At 36.3% G+C, this 20,350-nt stretch overlaps 1 protein-coding gene across 2 annotated transcripts; it reads right to left on the reverse strand.

Annotated features, from left to right (window-relative positions):
* Positions 1 to 870: 870 nt before the first annotated feature.
* On the reverse strand, positions 871 to 17,289 carry LOC127879961 (very low-density lipoprotein receptor-like). Of its 2 annotated transcripts, XM_052427107.1 has the most exons (17): positions 17,084 to 17,289; positions 16,632 to 16,757; positions 15,384 to 15,506; positions 15,074 to 15,202; positions 14,564 to 14,683; positions 13,898 to 14,164; positions 13,592 to 13,714; positions 13,334 to 13,471; positions 13,098 to 13,118; positions 7,807 to 8,061; positions 7,474 to 7,642; positions 6,943 to 7,185; positions 6,676 to 6,815; positions 6,215 to 6,496; positions 4,457 to 4,833; positions 4,141 to 4,263; positions 871 to 2,987 (listed from the first exon to the last, which is right to left on the reverse strand). In XM_052427107.1, exons 1-17 carry the CDS (start codon positions 17,142 to 17,144, stop codon positions 2,952 to 2,954), a joined length of 2,733 nt encoding a protein of 910 aa, XP_052283067.1. In that variant the 5' UTR covers positions 17,145 to 17,289; the 3' UTR covers positions 871 to 2,951. The 2 variants fall into 2 exon arrangements, with proteins under 2 accessions (XP_052283067.1, XP_052283068.1); XM_052427108.1 differs by lacking the exon at positions 13,098 to 13,118 and having other exon boundaries at positions 17,084 to 17,288.
* Positions 17,290 to 20,350: the final 3,061 nt, after the last annotated feature.

Genomic DNA, 20,350 nt, shown 5'->3' on the forward strand with positions numbered 1-20,350 from the left:
CTGTACGTATACAACTTGATAAAAAACAATCAAAAGGCAAATGCGTACGAATATAACAAGGAAATGGGTAGCATAATCTAAGTGCCACTTTATCAGAAACATTATTACTAGTGGTAAGCGGTACCATCATTATTGGTTTTGTAGATTCAAAGTCTTTAGTGTGTGGACTCAGTAAGTAGGCACAATATCTGCACGGTCTGCAATACAATAAAACTATGGTATACTATTAATACTTGCTATCTTCAGTATAAGCATTCTATCCTCTATGTCGCAAATAATAAATTTTCTTAACACTTACGAAACCACATCACAAACTAAAAAGCCATAGACCCGAACTTACATCGCACCATAAGCATATACAAAAGCTGTCCTTATGTGTGTGAAAACCAATGTGAGTGAAGGAGGGGACCGTTAGATAAAATCATGTGTTATAATACTGATCGGATTTAACTGAGGTTATGTTGAGTGGAGGAACGTTTCAGAATATAGCCAGAAGTTTCTATTTGTAGTTATCACAGAGCTCAGTCCAACTTTCAGGTATCACCTATGAAGGCTAGACTGTGTGACCAGTGGCACCAGACCCCACAAAAACTACCAAATATTGTCAGCTCAACAACCTGAAGGTCCTATTTTGAAACAAAATCTCTAAAACACATTAAAAGACAGTTTTACATTATCCCAAAAAGTGCCAAATTAATGAAAAACTAGGAATTACTAGGTTTTAGACAAAACTAGGAAAAACTAGGAGCTTATTTAAAATACTAGGAAAACTAGGAAAGCTGGAAAGCCTGTATGCGCAGTATATTGCACATTCTTTGTCCATGCTTTCGAAACCTAGCCCTTATTCATAAAATATAACAAACTAGAGTATCATTGTTCAATTTTAATTGTATGGTCATATTAAAAGTAGCACTGATTTTCAAAACACATAGACATTTAATAACATTCGCACTTACACATTTATAAACAATAAATAATTTATTTGCTGACGATGACCAAAGTATCACTGTGAGCTTGTACATCACAAAAATGGATTTTAGTAAAGTAAAACAGATTTAACAATATAATCCACATGTTGAAGCTGAATTTACTTTATTTTAGACCCATCGTTTTATTATTATTATTTTGTGACCTTCAGGCTTGTGACAAGTTGATTAACATCAGCAAACTCCCAAGCACTATTTTCATATCTACATATATGCACCATATCTATGTACCATTTTTCACGGCATATATAACTTTCAGTCAAATTTTCTAGCGCTTTCAAACAAACGAAGACTTGTAGTCGATTTGGTAACAAGACATTTTATGTACACTATTTACAGACTATGTACAAAAACAAGATAGCGAGTAAAGTAACAAAAATACAAAAGTAATGAAAACAAAATAAATCTTCAACGTATAATAAAGAGAGATTCTCTGATATTTTTATAACTATTCGACTTAGGTAAGCTGTAGATATAAATTATAATTAATACGCGAGTGAATATATGCAGACCTTTAAACACAGCTGTCAGAAACAAAATGTTAATGATATAGATCATCATACAAATTACTATGAATATGTGATACATTATGAAATATTTCTTCGCAACCAAGCAATTGATAGTTCTATAAGTATAGTAAGTATAAGTAGAATGTACTCAATTACAAAATCAATTATAGCTGACAAACATACATCAGAAACTGAAGACCAATACAAAGTATAATAATTGACCTATTGTAAACAAGTTACATGTAATCATAACAATTTGATTGGGTTTTTACATGGAAAATGGCCATTATCTTATGACTCGAACAAAATAACAAATGATAATTATCAACATAAATGAAGATACATTTTTAGACGATCCAGGCAGTATTATGCTTAAGTGCAACACACAACAGCATCACTTACTACACATTATAAATAAATTCTATGACCAAGCTATGTATGTGATAAGCACCAATATCCCATTGCAATTACTTCAACCTGGTGTTGTCAATTTCACTTCAAGAAAACATAGGCAGAAGTCTGCTACTTTTTTGAACTACAAAGCCATACTATAAGAACAAGGATGTTTTTCAAACATTCATTTGGGTAACACTCACACAAAGTTCCCAAATTGGGAATAACAACACGGAATGGCAGTTAATTATCACCATTTCGTTTAACAATACATATGATAAATTACACAAACACAAGCAGCACATATTTAATAATACCGGTATTGTGATAAAGACCTTGCTAAAACTTTGCGCAATGTCTGATTATGTGCATTTTAACTGATTTCTGTTTCTTCTATAAAGCAAACAAACAGAAAATAACATGATTGCACACAGAAACAACAGTATTGTCAGTAGAAGTCTAGAGCAAATCTTTACGGTTTCAATATCAGAACCACTATATAAATAAGAATGGTGAGCCGATGAGACTATCACATGGATTCAAATATTTGCAAGTTGCTTGGCACGAGAAAACGAAACTCCACAGGAATGTTCAGCTAACACAACAATAACAGCCTACACTTATCCGCAAATTGTCCAGGCAATGTGCGATGTCCAGTTCTAACCACAAACCTCCCAAGTCCTTGTATGTTCATACAGACACATGGGTCCATCATGTCCACTATCATCACAATGACCCAGAGCCTCAATGAGGGTCACAGTGGTTAGTCTTTTGTCCTTTTCGCGACATCACACAACAGTGTGATGGCTATTGACGGCCACTGAACCGAAATCTACACCGTTTGGAACTTTTGTGAAGTGGAAAGAGGCCGACTTCATATTATCACAACATTATCTCCCTATGAATTGGAAAATAAAACACAAGCACAATAACTACATGACCACCAAAGTTATTGTTCTAGCTGGAGGTGTTTCTAGACTGTCTCTTTGGGAGTATCGTGAAGAATGTGTTGACTAAATGAGCAATGGACCGTAGATTTGTTCAGTTTCTAAATGCTATCAAATCAAACTGCCTCATGGTCTGCGAGTGTTTCCATCTCCTGCAATTTATATAAATGATCATTGCTAGCTGCATAAACATCTTGAAAATATGTTATTATTTTCATACAAAATTTATCTATGTTTGCTTAAAGCGAGATTATACGATTTTGTCAAATATTTATTAATTTATATAAAACGTGTAAAAACTAATTAAACAAATATTTCAATATAAACAAGCAAATTCATTGAATTGATATCCCCCGCCAATATGTTTCTGGACACTCATACCAAGTTTCAATGAAAATCCGCCAAAGCACTTCCAAGATATGGCTCTGGGGACACAAAAAAGCATTTTTTTCAAGATACAAAGGGCCATAACTCTGTTATTAACAGATGGTTTACAATGCCATTTGGCGTGCATCATCCTCTTATCCATATATATATTCATACCAAGTTTCAATGAAATCTGCCAAAGCACTTCCAAGATATGGCTCCGGACGGACGGACGGAATGACGGACAACGCCAAAACAATATCCCTCAGCATATGGCGGAGGATAATTAAAATACAAGTTAAGAAGAACATGTGTCGAAAAATGCGAAATAAGCCAGATATTTATTTCTGAAATCGAAAAAGGCTGTACAGTCGAATTCGCCAGCATGTACATCACGCATCAACGATGTGAACCTAAATTTAGTTTAACGGTTTATTTTAAATTTCTGCAAAGATATCTATTCAAACGACACACGAACACTAACTAAACAGACGAATGCTTCGGTTATTGTAGGAAAATATGTACGAAATATCTTCGTCACAATCGGCTCGGGGCGCTAATTTGTCTTTGCTGCATTTTATGAAATTTGTCTTCAATGTATAATTTTTCTAGCCTATTTTGTGTTATTGCAACATATTTTATCAATATATAACAATTTAACATTTCTAAAAAATCGTATAATCTCGCTTTAAAGAACAAATAATCATCAGAAGACTTCAAATGTATGCAAAATGGCTATATAAGCATTTAAATGCCAATATGGTAAAAGCAGAGGGACCATAATTATAATATTTCCAGAAATTACAAATGTGGGAACATAGTATAAGCAAATTTTGTTTGGTATGTACATCTTGTTAGAAATATGTGTAATTACCGCATACATAATCATAAGCAAGGCACTTCAATGCTAAATTGAAAACAAATTTTAAAGTTTCTTACAGGTTCTCGTGTTATATGACAAGATTCGTCTTTGTTTAAGGTGGTTCTTCTATATACAGGGTTGTCAAAGTTCAAGGTCTTCTTGTTGTTTGCCTTATAGCGTCGGCATACCACGAAGCCAACCTGATAATGGTTAAAATGCAAACATAAAGATTGGAACTCTTTATACAATAAATAAAACTATAATTGAAAACATTGGTATAATTTAGAGCTCACCCAAAACCATACACTTTTTGTTATGTTAAGAAAATATTCAATTTAAACAAGTTCTAAAGAAAACACGAGATTTTTTTTAATTGAAGAACAGTGTACTCACAAGAAAAGCTACAATTATCAGTGAAGCCACTATAGCGCCAACTATGATCGTAATGCGGCCCATTGACTGCGCTGACTGATCCCCACTTCCACTAGCCGACTCTGTTGATTCATTCTTAGGTGCCTGGGTGGTGGTTATGATAGAGTAGCCTGGCTTCTGGGTTGTTGACACCACTGTCGGTTTTGCAGTGGGGGGCGTGGTGGGGGGCACGGGGGCAGCGGTCACATGGGTGCAATCCTTGGCCAGAGTCTTGTTTACATCGTTGCAGCTCTTGATGCATTCCACTGCCATTGGCTGGCTAGTGTTGCGGGGTGTTGGGAAACACATGCCATCACAGGACAACTGGTCACACAGGGTCTTGAATGTCTTCAGATGAGCTGTAAAATAGAGCAAATAAATATTAACGTAAAGGTTTTTCTATTATGTTCAAAATAGTTTTATAAATAATAGCTGATGTAACCTTTTGAAATATTTTTTTTTTCTACAATAATTATTAATAATGAATTAATTTATGACCTAAGTGTAAGATAGCCACATTTAAGAATTTGTGTTTATTTTCTGACATTTTGCTTGATAAACAGTGTCTTTTTTATCCCCACAGAGAAAAAGTGGGGATATTGCATTGATGTGCGTCTGTCCGTCCGTCCTGTCCACCTGCTCCTCCTACACTATTAGCACTAGAACCTTGAAACGTACATACATGGTAGCTATGAGCATATGTGCGACAGTGACAGTGACGGAATTTTGATCTGACCCCTGGGTCAAAAGTTATGAGGGTTGGGGCGGGGCCAAGTCAGAGATTTTCACTCATTTTTTTATGTTATTTTACATGAACTTCTTCATTTCTGCACCGATTTACTTCAAATTGATACTGAGCCTCTCTTATGACAATACGGTCAATCTCAACTATGCATGGCCCCATTACCAACCCTGGGTCGCCCCGGCCACATAGGCCACCCCCACCCAAAATTGCCTTTTACTATAATTTCTTCATTTCTACACCGATTCACTTCAAATTGATACTGAACCTCTCTTATGACAATACGGTCCATCTCAGCTATGCATGGCCCCATTACCAACCCTGGGGCGCCCCGCCCACCCAAAATTGCCTTTTACTATAATTTCTTCATTTCTACACCGATTCACTTCATATTGACACTGAACCTCTCTTATGACAATACAGTTAATCTCAACTATGCATGGCCCCATTACCAACCCTGGGGCGCCACGCCCACCCAAAATTGCCTTTTACTATGTCTTAATTTCTACACCGATTTACTTCAAATTGATATTGAACCTCTTTTATGACTATACAGTCAATCTCAACAATGCATGGCGCCATTACCAACCCTGGGGCGCCCCGCCCACATAGGCCACGCCCACCCAGAATTGCCTTTTACTATTTCTTCATTTCTACACCGATTTACTTCAAATTGATACTGAACATCTCTTATGACAATACGGTCAATCTCAATATGCATGGCCCCATTACCAACCCTGGGGCGCCCCGCCCATAATAGGCCACACCCGCCCAAAATTGTCTTTTACTATAATATCTTTATTTCTACACCGATTCACTTCTAATTGATACTGAACTTCTCTTATGACAAAACGGTCAATCTCAACTATGCATGGCCCCATTACCAACCCTGGGGCGCCCCTGGGTCAAACATGCGGCGTGGGAATACGCGTTGGCCTCTGCCGCGCCATTTCTAGTTACAATATTGTGCAGTAAAACTGCATCTTCTTAGTACTCACTAGTATTCTGCTTGAGAGGGTGGTAGACCTTGATGTCCATCACAGAGTAGGAGCCGATGTTGAGGGTGCGAGGGGACTGGCCAGTCATTTTGTGTACGGAGCGGATCGAGTTAGTGCTCCAGTCTGTCCAGTAGACAGAGTCCTCAAATACAGAGATGGCAAATGGCTTCTGAATTTCCTTGGCGTCTTCAAACATAAACCTAGCGTTCTTCAGGTTCATGTCGGCCACACCGATCTTGTGGAGCTTGGAATCAATCCAGTAGACCTTCCTGCTCACGTAATCTGTAAGAAATGAAATAGCTTCCACTTGTATCGTCAAGAGTAAAACATATTTCTTCAATTTGTATTCTACACTAACATCAGTTGACAAAATTGCTCAATTAAATTCTATCAGAAAAGAAATGGACATCATACATGCTGGTAACAGATGACGTATTAATGAAGTACAGATCAAAGCCTACCAATAGTTATTCCGTTTGGCCAGCCCATCTGGTGGTTTTCAACCTTGGTGAGGGCAGTGCTAGCGCGGTCAGGACACACACCATTCATGCCACACATCTCAATCCTGGCATTAGTGCTCCAGTCGGTCCAGTACATGTTTCTGAATGAGAACAAGGAATAATAACGGTCAACAAAAAACAGATTTTGATCTCAGAAAAATCTAAATTTGTTTGGAATTACATATAAGGTTCATACACCACAAAGTTCAATCAACAAACTCAACTTACCCATATTCTGGATCAACAGCAATGGCTCTGGGATCACTCAAGTTGTCCTGAATCACAATGTGTTTGTTTTTCCCATCGTAGTCAACCACCATGATTCTATCAGACTTGAACTCTGTCCAGTAGATACGCTTAAAGAGCCAGTCTGCTGCAACCCCTTCTGACGAGAATACTCCCTCGTCCTCATGGACAATATTCGTAGGTGAATTTATAGTGAATGTGTCCTTGCCATCCTTGATAGTGGCTCTGAAACAGGTGATAGATGTTCGTACATTATTTACAGTACTATTTTTCAACAGTTGTGGATGGGTCGAGCCTTAAGTTTATGAGACAAAATTTCTGTTTTGGGGACAAAATTCACAATTTTTGAGGACCAATGTTTAGTAATGATGTAAAATCCCTGATGCCACATCAACACATTAGTGAAAGAATGCATCCCTCATGGTTGTACAGTTAAAATGTTTTTTTTTTACAAAGGCACAGTACATTTCTGAGAATAATGATGCACTATTTGAAATAAAAGTGTAATCTTACTTCTTGATGGTATCTTCGGCACCATCTGTCCAGAACAGAAGTTTATCTTCATGGTCAAAGTCAATGCCGATGCTGTTTTGAGTGCTATCTACTACAATGTCCATGAACGTGGAGTCAGCGCGGAGTCGTCTTATATCTCTCCGGTTGGCAAAGATCAACCAGGGAGTCTCTGCAACAAAAAGAACTATATAGTGAATACAGTAAAGGCTTTAAACAAAGATAAAAATTGTGATGCACATTTTGGTACTTATATCTTTTCATAGCTTTGACACTTTTAACTTACTGTGACGATAACAAAATAATAAGCATCTATTAGCTGTTTTAAACATTTACCTTCTGCTCTACACTGGGTAAGTTTCTCCTTCACATATCCCGCATAGCAGTCACAGTGGAATCCACCATGAGTGTTTGTACAAATCTGGGAACATGTTCCCTCTTGTTGACACTCGTCAATATCCTTGCACAATCCTTCATGCATCTGGTAGCCGGAAAGGCACTCACAGCTTGCATTGAACTGGCGGTTGGGCAGCGGCTTTGTAATGCACCTGGCATGATTTCCGCACTGTGTGTGGCTGCATGGGTCCTTCTCTGGAAACAGAAATATTGGAGGTTATATAACGCAGTGTGCCGGTGATCAAAGTTGGCAAAAGCATGATCCTGCACTGGAAAACTCTTGACGAGATTTTCAGTACCGCATAGGTGAGCGATTCATTTTCATGATTTTGTGCAAAAATAAAACAAGTTTTACTATTATTTTTTATATCAATGTTAAACCAGAAAGCTCGCGGATGCTTTGTTTTCATTTGAGTTGTTACACGTGTCCATTACAATCAAAATTAAATACATTACATCATAATCCACAATGTACATGCAAGACTAGAAGTTAAAGTAAAAGCTGAGAGGAACAAGATGTGTATGTGAAACACAATGTCCCCCTATATGATGTTTGACCTTGTATGATGACCTTGACCTTGTGAAGGATGACCTTGACCTTTCACCACTCAAAAAGTGCAGCTCCATGAGATACACATGCATGCCAAATATCAAGTTTCTATCTTCAATATTGCAAAAGTATTCATAAAATAAGCGATTTGGGCCACATATATTTGACCTCTGACCTTGAAGGATGACCTTGACCTTTCACCACTCAAAATGTGCAGCTCCATGAGATGCACATGCATGCCAAATATCAAGTTGCTATCTTCAATATTGCAAAAGTATTTATAAAATAAGCGATTTGGGCCACATATATTTGACCTCTGACCTTGAAGAATGACCTTGACCTTTCACCACTCAAAATGTGCAGCTCCATGAGATACACATGCATGCCAAATATCAAGTTGCTATCTTCAATATTGCAAAAGTATTCATAAAATGAGCAATTTTGGCCACATATATTTGACCTCTGACCTTGAAGGATGACCTTGACCTTTCACCACTCAAAATGTGCAGCTTCATGAGATACACATGCATGCCAAATATGAAGTTGCTATTTTCAATATAGCAAAAGTTATTGCAAAATGTTAAAGTTGGCGCAAACAGACAGACCAACAGACAGGGCAAAAACAATATGTCCCCCACTACTATAGTGGGGGACATAAAAAGGGACATCACTAGAAAATCATCAGACAAGATTTACCAGGTACACCAACAATTGATTTTACCAACTTATAAATTGTAAACATAAGATTATTAGTTTTAAACCACACAATTTAAATCTTCATAGAACATTCCAATAAAATAATAATACAGTAAATTTCTGACACAATTCAGGGATACAAATAAGCAGGAGCCTGTGAGCAAAAAACCCTCCTTTTATTATTCAAAAAGTACCAAAAAAATGTGTGTACCTTTCTTTTTTTCTTTACTATATTAAGTATAAGGACATAAATGTAATAGAGATACTGATAGTATTGTTAGTGTATACCTACATAACTTGTATGGATATTTATATTGATGGTATATGATACTCAAGTATATATATATATATATATATATATATATATATATATATATATATATATATAACTGACCTAACTGACCAAATCCGTTATGTTTTTTTATATATACAATTAGGGCTGTAACGAATACACTAGGAGACGAATACGATACGTATCACGAATACAGGGTGGCGAATACGAATATTTATTCGCGAATATGAATTTCAATGAACGAAAGTAATACTGACAACTTGACATAACATTATATAGTATGAAACTATGAGCATTTGTCAATTTGATTAATTGAGTATCATTGCATACTGAAAATATGCAATACAACACTCTGAAATAACAAAACACTGACCAGAACTGCTTAAACTTTTAACACAGTTTAAAAAAACAAACATTACTAGTACCAATAAAATCCTTGAGTAGAACAATTAGGAACTTGACATGCTAGGTTCCATGTTTGTTGGTAAGTTGCACAATCATTGTCGTAAAGATAAACAAAAAAGAAATTCCATCTGCTAATCCTTTGTGTGCATGTTTGAGCATCAAATCACTCGTATTTACCTAAATAAACATTAAACAACAATCGAAAGATTTTTCAATTCAATGTCGTAAATATTTAACCGGTGCCCATCATTTTTGTTGATAATATCACTGTGTAACATAGTGGGTGGGGTAAACATGATGAAAAACGCCAGAATAAGGAGAACATTTAAATGCAGGGTTTTTCCGTTTGCATGCTAATTGTATTAATATTGTCATTTAATCTAAAAGAAAATCACCACAATATTTAACAAGAGCACCGCCTTGCGGGTGCAGACCGCTCATCTATTTTCTTTTTAAAGGTGAAGGGACTCTCATTTTCAATCACAAAGGAGGGAGGGGTGGAGTGAAGAGGGATGTAAAGTGTGGGGATGTGGACATTTATTACATTATCTTCCAAAAATGCGAAAAAAATGAAGAAAAAAAAAAAATTCGGGGGGGGGGGGGGTATTCTTGGGTGCGATGATAGTAAGTAAGTGTACCAAGTTTGAATGCAATAGCATTGATACTTTCTGAGAAAAGTGGACCTAAACGCAAAACTTAACCTGACGCCGACGCCGACGCCAAGGTGATGACAATAGCTCATAATTTTTTTTCAAAAAATAGATGAGCTAAAAATGGGGGGGGGGGGGTGGGGGGGGGGGGGGGGGGGGGGGTAAAGTGTGAGGGTGTGAAGGTAATTTGTGAGATGATCTTAAAAAAAAAAAAAAAAAAAATAATTAGGGGGGGATTCGGGTGGGGGGAGGGGGGGGGGGGGGGATTCTTGGGTGCGATGGTTGGACGGTATTTCAAACATAAAATAATAAAAATAAATATTTGTGTTTTTTAACAGTTTCAAAAAAAAATAAAAATTTGGGGGTGAGGTGGGGGGGGGGGGGTATAGTGTGAGGGTGTGGTGGTAATTTATGAGATGATCTTTAAAAAAATAAAAATAAATTAAGGGGGGGGGGGAATTCGGGTGGGGGGAGGGGGGGTGGGGGTGGGGGGGGGGGGATTCTTGGGTGCGATGGTTGGACGGTATTTTAAACATAAAATAATTAACATAAATAGTTCTTTTTTAACCGTTAAAAAAAAATTGGGGTGGGTGGGGTCGGGGGGGGGGGGTATAGTGTGAGGGTGTGGTGGTAATTTGTGAGATGATCTTTAAAAAAAAAAAAAAAAAAAAAATAGGAGGGGGATTCGGGGGGGAGTGGGGGGGGGGCACAGGGGATGGTTTGGGTGGAGTCTAATGTGGTATGTCAGGTAAGAGTAGTTTTGTCAAAGTATCAATCAAATCGAATCATAAATAAAGAAGTTATGGCAATTTTAGCAAAATTTAATAATTTGACCTTGAGAGTCAAGGTCATTCAAAGGTCAAGGTAAAATTCAACTTGCCAGGTACAGTAACCTCATGATAGCATGAAAGTATTTGAAGTTTGAAAGCAATAGCCTTGATACTTAAGAAGTAAAGTGGATCGAAACACAAAATTTAACCATATATTCAAAGTTACTAAGTCAAAAAAGGGCCATAATCCCGTAAAAATGACAACCAGAGTTTTGCAACTTGTCCTTTTACTGTACCCTTATGATAGTTTGCGAGTGTTCCAAGTATGAAAGCAACATCTATGATACTTTAGGGGTAAAGTGGACCAAAACACAAAACTTAACCAAATTTTCAATTTTCTAAGTATAAAAAGGGCACATAATTCTGTCAAAATGCCAGTCAGAGTTACATTACTTTGCCTGCACAGTCCCCTTATGATAGTTAATAAGTGTTGCAAGTATGAAAGCAATAGCTTTGATACTATAGGAATAAAGTGGACTTAAACACAAAACTTAACCAAATTTTCAATTTTCTAAGTATAAAAAGGGCACATAATTCTGTCAAAATGCACGCCAGAGTTATCTAACTTTGCCTGCCCAGTCCCCTCATGGTAGTAAGTAAGTGTAAAAAGTTTGAATGCCATAGCATTGATACTTTCTGAGAAAAGTGGACCTAAACGCATAACTTAACCAAAATTTTCAATTTTCTAAGTATAAAAAAGGCACATAATTCTGTCAAAATGCACGCCAGAGTTATCTAACTTTGCCTGCCCAGTCCCCTCATGAGAGTTAGTAAGTGTACCAAGTTTGAATGCAATAGCATTGATACTTTCTGAGAAAAGTGGACCTTAACGCAAAACTTAACCGGACGCCAACGCCAACGCCAAGGTGATGACAATAGCTCATAATTTTTTTTCAAAAAATAGATGAGCTAATAAAAATTGTAATGTAATACACTTTTTAGGGCTTTGTTTTATATTAAATGCACACTATCGACCGCAGATGATAAATAACACTATCCACACGACTTACAATTATAATGAAATTAATACATTTTTATTATTGTTGAAATATAATTTATTTAATTCTTACTATCAGAAAGAATACGGCTAATTTATTGTTTTGTTTTGTGGAATTGTCAGTTTTTAGTCTTCAGATCACGTTTACTCTATACTTATAACTACATCGTATTTTTATGACGAGAAAATTTGCTTTGATTTGTGTATATACATCTATTTGGTACTAAATATGATATAATTGCACTACATTTTAAGAGTTTTAATGTTTATTTCAGTCATATTACCAATTTATTGACTAAACAAGAGCCCTTTATACATGTTTTACGTTACTGGAACCAGTGTTTTTTGCCAACCAGTGAGTGCGCATGCGCGGAAAATCCCGAATGTAAACAATAACATTCAACTGGTCAGTGAACCTTCATTTGTAAGGTAATATACGATGATTATACTTTCAAACTCGAAACCATGTTGTTTGTATTTGTCAAATATTCGGTTCGGAAGGTGGCGCATAACGAATACGATTCGTCCACAGCCATATTCCAGTAATTCGAATGTATCGTTACAGCCCTATGTACAATCATGTTGTAATGGAGATGAATGTTCAAAATATACATATAAAAGGTCTTAACATAAACTTCAGGTGAAATACTTAAATAAATTGCACTGATAATACTTTTTTACTTAAGCTGTGAGCCAAATTCAAAATAAAAAGAGAAAAATGGCATGCAATATTGAAAGGAATCAGTAGAATATCACAATACATGTCAGACACTGAGATCTACAAATGATATGTCACAGTGCAAAAACATACCAGTTCCATTTCCAAGATGGGCTGAACAAAACAGAAATACTTTATATATATATGTTGGTTTTGGCAAAGCATTGTGCCTGTATTATACATTAATGACATGATGTGTTTGGCAAGTTTTTTTTAATGAGATGTGTGAAAAGCATGAAGTGCTCGGACAGTGTTTTCCAAGATGCATGAAAGCTTTTAAGCAAAAAAACATGGTATATTGTACGAACGTGATCAAGCAGTTAACATACTTTTGCAGACTGCCATGGTCTCGTCTTCTCCATGCATGCAGTGACTGATGTGGTCACAGACTTGGTCCATGCTGATGCACTTAGTTCCGTCCTGGTAACAGTCAAAGCCACCACTCACCTCACAGGTTTGCTTCCACACTAAAAACAAATGATCCAGATTGATACACAAGCACTCATTCAACACAGACACAAAAACTCTAGCAACCAATCAAAATTCTTCAAGCATAGTAAGTTAGAGGAGTAGACGAGTTCACATACCTGTTGAGCAGTTATTTTCGTCTGACCCATCCATACAGTCATTGTTGTGGTCGCAATGCAAGGTCTTGGCAATGCACACATTGTTGGAACACTTGAACTGGTTCTCAGTGCAATTGTAAACACCTGCAACAATACAGTGAACACGTGGTTAACTTACAATTAAAAAACACCTAGGAAAGTTATACCCACATTAAAAATCGAGATTACAATAGGTTAATTTGAAGAAAATAATTAAAACAATTCCATTACAAATTTGATTCAACAAAATTGCAAAACAGTTGCCTCGGTTCAATAAGATATCCTTACATTTTGATTCCTTTCCTTCGTCTGAGCTGTCAGTACAGTCTGGATCACCGTCACATTGCCAGGACTTGTGGATGCACTCGCCAGAGTTGACACACTTGAACTCAGTGGTTTCACACTGTTCTGTACCTGTACTAGTGGGCTCCGAGCCTGTGCAGTTATTCTCATCACTGTGGTCTGAGCAGTCAAAGTCGCCATCACAGCGCCATGAATGGTCAATACAGCGACTGCCGTCAGTACATTTGAATTGCTCAGCGCCGCATGATTTGGCTTAAAAAATAATTTTAATATAATAGTTTACTTCATTCATACTACATGAAGTGATTACTTGATTAATAAAAAATCAAGTTTTCTATTTATTGTCAATCAGTCAGTCAATAAATAATTATATGGAATTTTCACACAAAGGATTGAAACCACAAATAAATAAGCCAGAGATGTTTTTGACAAATAAATGACATTGATGAGAATATTCATTTAATAATGTTACTTGATAAATACTTGTACAATTTACAAGAGTTCTATATTTTATTATTTAGTGATCAAGTATCAATCCAAGTATCCTGTTAGACTATGGTCGGATCATACAGTTTCAATATTGATATTAATAATGGAATGGGTCTGAATGTTGCCAGATTTAAATATACAATAATATTAATGTTCAAATACCATCACACTCTTGTTCATCAGAACCGTCAAGACAATCAGCATCTCCGTCACAATGCCATTCCTTGGAGATACACTGCCCATTGACGCAGGTGAACATGGCCTCACCACAATGTCGGTCAACTGTTAAGCAATATTTTCATTAGACAACATAATTCATTTAACAAAATTTTAACAAGTGTTAACAATTGTGAAAAGCATATATGTATCAAAAGTAGAGTGTGCTTATGTGTTTCACCAGTTTCATGATGCTCCAACAGTAGTTTCTTTGCTATACTCTTTTCTTAAATATTGATTTCCTCATTTTAAGTAAATGAAAATATATAATTTAATTCTATCTGCCAAGGTAACAAGTTTAAGCATTCAGCCTTTCAAAGGTCACCTGCCCCATTCCCCTAGGAGTGAGACTTTGCCCTAATGCTGCTAATTTGCATTGTTACATTTTAAAAATAATTGTGCATTCACATTATCCTATTAGTTTTTGCAACCCGTACCAAATATAGGAGTACTTACTGACAGTGCAATTGCTTTCATCACTTCCATCTGAGCAGTCGTCCACCTCATCGCATTTCCAGTCATTATCAATGCACTCTTTATCTGCTGCACAAAAGAACTGTTTTGGAGTACAAACTGACTGCAATGCTGCAAATGGAAAAACATACAAAAGATTTCAATAACATATGAATATAGACACACTTTAATGTATATTTATTAATTTATTTAAAAAAAATCCTACCAATGTGTAATTGACCTTGCAATTATTTATTATTGCATTTTAACTTAAGTTTCAAAGCAAGCATTGAGATTTCCATGAATTGTTTACCTTCACAATTCTTTTCATCTTCTCCGTGCTCACAATCTAATTCTTTGTCACATCTCCACTTAGTTGGTATGCAGGTGCCATTAGTTCCACAGGCAAATTCTGATTGTGCACAAGTCTGAGCAGCTGCAAGTAACAATTATGTCTTGTAGAATCAAGAAGTTTTATTTTTTTTTACTTTAAAGGCAAAAGAAGAAGCAAATAGATTAATATAATTTTGTTTATTAATAATGTTTATTAAAATTATGATTCTATAGAGTGGTTTTCTTTTCTAATTAAACATCCATGAGGTCACAATGACCTTAAATATTTTAGGGCGTATCAATGTTACTTTGGTTGAGAAACATCTCGACACATTGGCAATCAATATTCCTTTTAATACAAATAATAACTATACACAATTCTATCTTTAAAAATGTAAATATCTTAAATCAGAAAATTAAAAAATCCAATAAAGTATTATTTTTGTTGTTGCATTATATTTTACGGTTTTAGTAGGGCCACTTTTTTTAAGATTTTGTATAATTAAGCACTAAATGTTATCAACAAATAATTACAATGCTTTTACTATGCATGCTTACCGTAACTATATTGTGTCATCTAACAATTACATGTCATTTCATTTAAAAAATAACTTTAATAAGAAAATGTATCATAATCTAATACATTAAGAATCCAAATATGATTATATGCATGCGTTACAATTTAGTCAATATAAATTGCCGCCATAGTCTTTTGATATTCAATTTTTTGCTTTGGCAGACTCTTGGATTTATTCTGAACGCGAATTATTTCATTTTCAGCTACATTACAATTGTGCTGGTTATTTTGTACTTTGTTTATAATAAAACTTTATTAAGTTTCAATAATGTACTAAATATTAGTTTCAATAATGTACTAAATATGTTTCAATAATGTACTAAATGTTCGGTGCCAAAGTTATTAACATAAGAGATCAACGCCTCAGATAACATCCAACTCAATATTTCATCATCATTCCCTACCAACATTGTTGAATTAGAAACCGCATACCAAGGTTAACGAAATACGCATTTCTATTGGTCTATTTTGTCAGACCATTCCTTACTCAGCCAATCAAATTAAAGTTGACGTTTTTTCGTGACCCGGTTTTCCAGTGTATCGACATTCCATAACCACACCCCCTTTTAAGTTCGCATGTTTTCTTTCATAACTTTCAAATGATAGAAAGTTAATATGAAAAGTTATTATAACATAGAGAAGATAACGTACGACAATTCAATTCATCCGAGACGTCAGGACAATCAGCATCCCCATCACATTTCCAACTAAGCGGCACACATTTATCCCCCGATGCACAAGCCATTTGTCCATAGCTGCAAGTTTCTTCTAATTTTACTGTAAACAAGTAATAACACATTATATATATATATTTAATCATAAAGGTACACTGAAACTAAAACAAATCAAATAACCACTCGACCGTAAATTTTTAATTTGCAGTACAACTTTCGACCGATATTCATAGAATTGATAAAGAACAATATACCTTGTTGATTAATAAAACAGCAGAACGAAGCAATACAAACACCAATTGATATAAATTAGGTCGGTGAAAAAACTCAAAACTTGAAAACAGTGACATTCCGTTGTGTTGACCTAAAAAATCGTTTGCCGGCCGGCATGTCACTCGATTTATCTAAATTATCAGAAATTTTACTTACCGAGTCCGAATAAACAGAATCCAACGAATAACAGCGACAATCGTCGATGTAATATTTCCATTTCCTTCTACACAGGTATTTTATTTTTATATATAAATGTAGTTGCAGTGTTATGAATTTTCTTAAAATACTGAACGACACAACTATCAATGTGTTTGTGTATTGCAAGCGACCGTGCCGTGAGTAGCAATGTGCGTCACAGTCGTCAGGTTGTAGCAGCCAATGAAATACTATGGCGCGATGGGGTGATCGAAACTAAGCGATGTGGCTGTTCTGTTTAACGGTCGCACCTACTTTGGCTCATTGGAAATCATTATACGCCCGTCTATGACGGGACGTATTATGGTATACCCCGCGTCTGTCCGTCCGTCCGTCCGTCTGTCCGTCCGTCCGTCTGTTAATGTCGTACGCTACGTCAAATATCCTTTGACAGATTTTCTTCAAATTTTAACACAATCTTAATATTGATAAACCCTGATCCCCTTTCGTTTTTGACGGAATTCTGAATTGTCGTTCCAGAGTTATGGGACTTTGTTCGTCAAAATTTCGTGATTTCATTGAATGTCCTACTGTAGCTCAAATATCCTTCGATGGATTTTTTTCAAATTTCAACACAATCTTAATATTGATAAACCCTGATCCCCTTTCGTTTTTGACGGAATTCTGAATTGTCGTTCCAGAGTTATGGGACTTTGTTCGTCAAAATTTCGTGATTTCATTGAATGTCCTACTGTAGCTCAAATATCCTTCGATGGATTTTTTTCAAATTTCAACACAATCTTAATATTGATAAACCCTGATCCCCTTTCGTTTTTGACGGAATTCTGAATTGTCGTTCCAGAGTTATGGGACTTTGTTCGTCAAAATTTCGTGATTTCATTGAATGTCCTACTGTAGCTCAAATATCCTTCGATGGATTTTTTTCAAATTTCAACACAATCTTAATATTGATAAACCCTGATCCCCTTTCGTTTTTGACGGAATTCTGAATTGTCGTTCCAGAGTTATGGGACTTTGTTCGTCAAAATTTCGTGATTTCATTGAATGTCCTACTGTAGCTCAAATATCCTTCGATGGATTTTTTTCAAATTTCAACACAATCTTAATATTGATAAACCCTGATCCCCTTTCGTTTTTGACGGAATTCTGAATTGTCGTTCCAGAGTTATGGGACTTTGTTCGTCAAAATTTCGTGATTTTATTGAATGTCCTACTGTAGCTCAAATATCCTTCGATGGATTTTTTTCAAATTTCAACACAATCTTAATATTGATAAACCCTGATCCCCTTTCGTTTTTGACGGAATTCTGAATTGTCGTTCCAGAGTTATGGGACTTTGTTCGTCAAAATTTCGTGATTTCATTGAATGTCCTACTGTAGCTCAAATATCCTTCGATGGATTTTTTTCAAATTTCAACACAATCTTAATATTGATAAACCCTGATCCCCTTTCGTTTTTGACGGAATTCTGAATTGTCGTTCCAGAGTTATGGGACTTTGTTCGTCAAAATTTCGTGATTTCATTGAATGTCCTACTGTAGCTCAAATATCCTTCGATGGATTTTTTTCAAATTTCAACACAATCTTAATATTGATAAACCCTGATCCCCTTTCGTTTTTGACGGAATTCTGAATTGTCGTTCCAGAGTTATGGGACTTTGTTCGTCAAAATTTCGTGATTTCATTGAATGTCCTACCGTAGCCGTCCGTCCGTCCGTCTGTTAATTACCTTACTACTTCATTGGCGAACGACGGGCGTATCATGCGCTCATGGCGCAGCTCCTCAGTTTTTATTTGGTAAAAACCCATTCGCTATCGTTGTCAATATATCACTTTTTTTTTTGCAACAATCCTCTCTTGAAATAATTTTTCTCATTTGCTTTTTGATAAAACAGAATGGAATAGTGGTTTAAATTATATCATCGCATCTATTCATCATCATCATCATCATCATCATCATCATCATCATCATCATCATCATCATCATCATCATCATCATCATCATCATCATCGTCATCATCATCACCACCACCACCACCACCACCACCACCGTAATCATCATTCCCTTGATCGATTTGATCAAAGGGCGGAAATGAGAGACGACGATACAGGAATCCTGCTCCAGTCAGGTCTGTTGTGTGCTGCTGAGAGTAATTCATTCATGGGAAGGGACTCCACTCTTAAATTGTCCATCCAGCTTTTCTTCCGACGGCCTAGACGTTGACTTCCCTCTAACGTGCCCTGGAAAACAGTCTTGCACAGAGAGTCGTGCCTGGTGACGTGTCCGAAACAAGCCACCTTTCGTCCTTAGACAGTCGCCAGTAGAGGCTCTTGTGGACCAACAAGTGTTGGTCTTGTGCTTCGTGTAGGAGATTAGAAGCATTCTTCGGAGAAATTTATGTTAAAATGCCTGTATCCTGCGTTCTGTATCATCGTGAAGCGTCCAAGTCACACCGCCGTAGAGTAGGATGTAGACATCGAGGGACTTGTAGAGCTTGTACTTGATGGGGAAGGTGATGGAACTGATTGTCCACAACCTGCTCAGTCTGGCAATCGCTGCGCATTCATGAATTTTTATTTATTCATAATAGAGAGGTTCATTGGTGCTTAATGAACCTTTTTGATTTCTGTTTAATGAAGGGACTTTATTCAAATGAAGATTTCCTTTAGGCGGAAAGTGTCGTCCATGATAAGCCTGTGCGGACTCCACTGGCGAATCTGAGACAACACTACGCACATGCATTAAGTCCCGTTTTCCCAGAACGCGATTCATGGATTTTACTGTCAAGGGAGATGAATCTTGCATATAAATGTCATGGTATAACTGGAGTTGTCTTAAAAAATTAACAATGAGAGCTGGTAGTGATGTTGCTTTCTTTCCTCGGCTGACATTCCAATATATAAACCTTTTATAATAAAAATCTGACTTAATCTTCAAAATTACATAAATAATACATTAGAAAATAAGTTCAACGATGAAAATGCAAGAAAATTGAATCAGAAATGAAAACTATGTTGGAAACAAGTTCATTTAAATTGTGATCCCAGAACTAAGAGAACATGGAATAAGAGAAAGTAACAGTGTTTTATTTTGAACTCGTCGCAGTCATGATCCAAACAGGTTACTGTTGTTTACTTACTCTTTGCAGAGACGAAATTAAATTTGCACTGCACGACAGTGTCTTGAAGTGGAACAAGCCTTCAGGATTAAAGCCATCGAACTGGACCGTTGAAAAGTATTGCGGTGGTGAAGATGGAAGGTGAAAT

This window comes from Dreissena polymorpha, chromosome 4, assembly GCF_020536995.1.
Source record: "Dreissena polymorpha isolate Duluth1 chromosome 4, UMN_Dpol_1.0, whole genome shotgun sequence".
NCBI classification, from domain to species: domain Eukaryota; kingdom Metazoa; phylum Mollusca; class Bivalvia; order Myida; family Dreissenidae; genus Dreissena; species Dreissena polymorpha.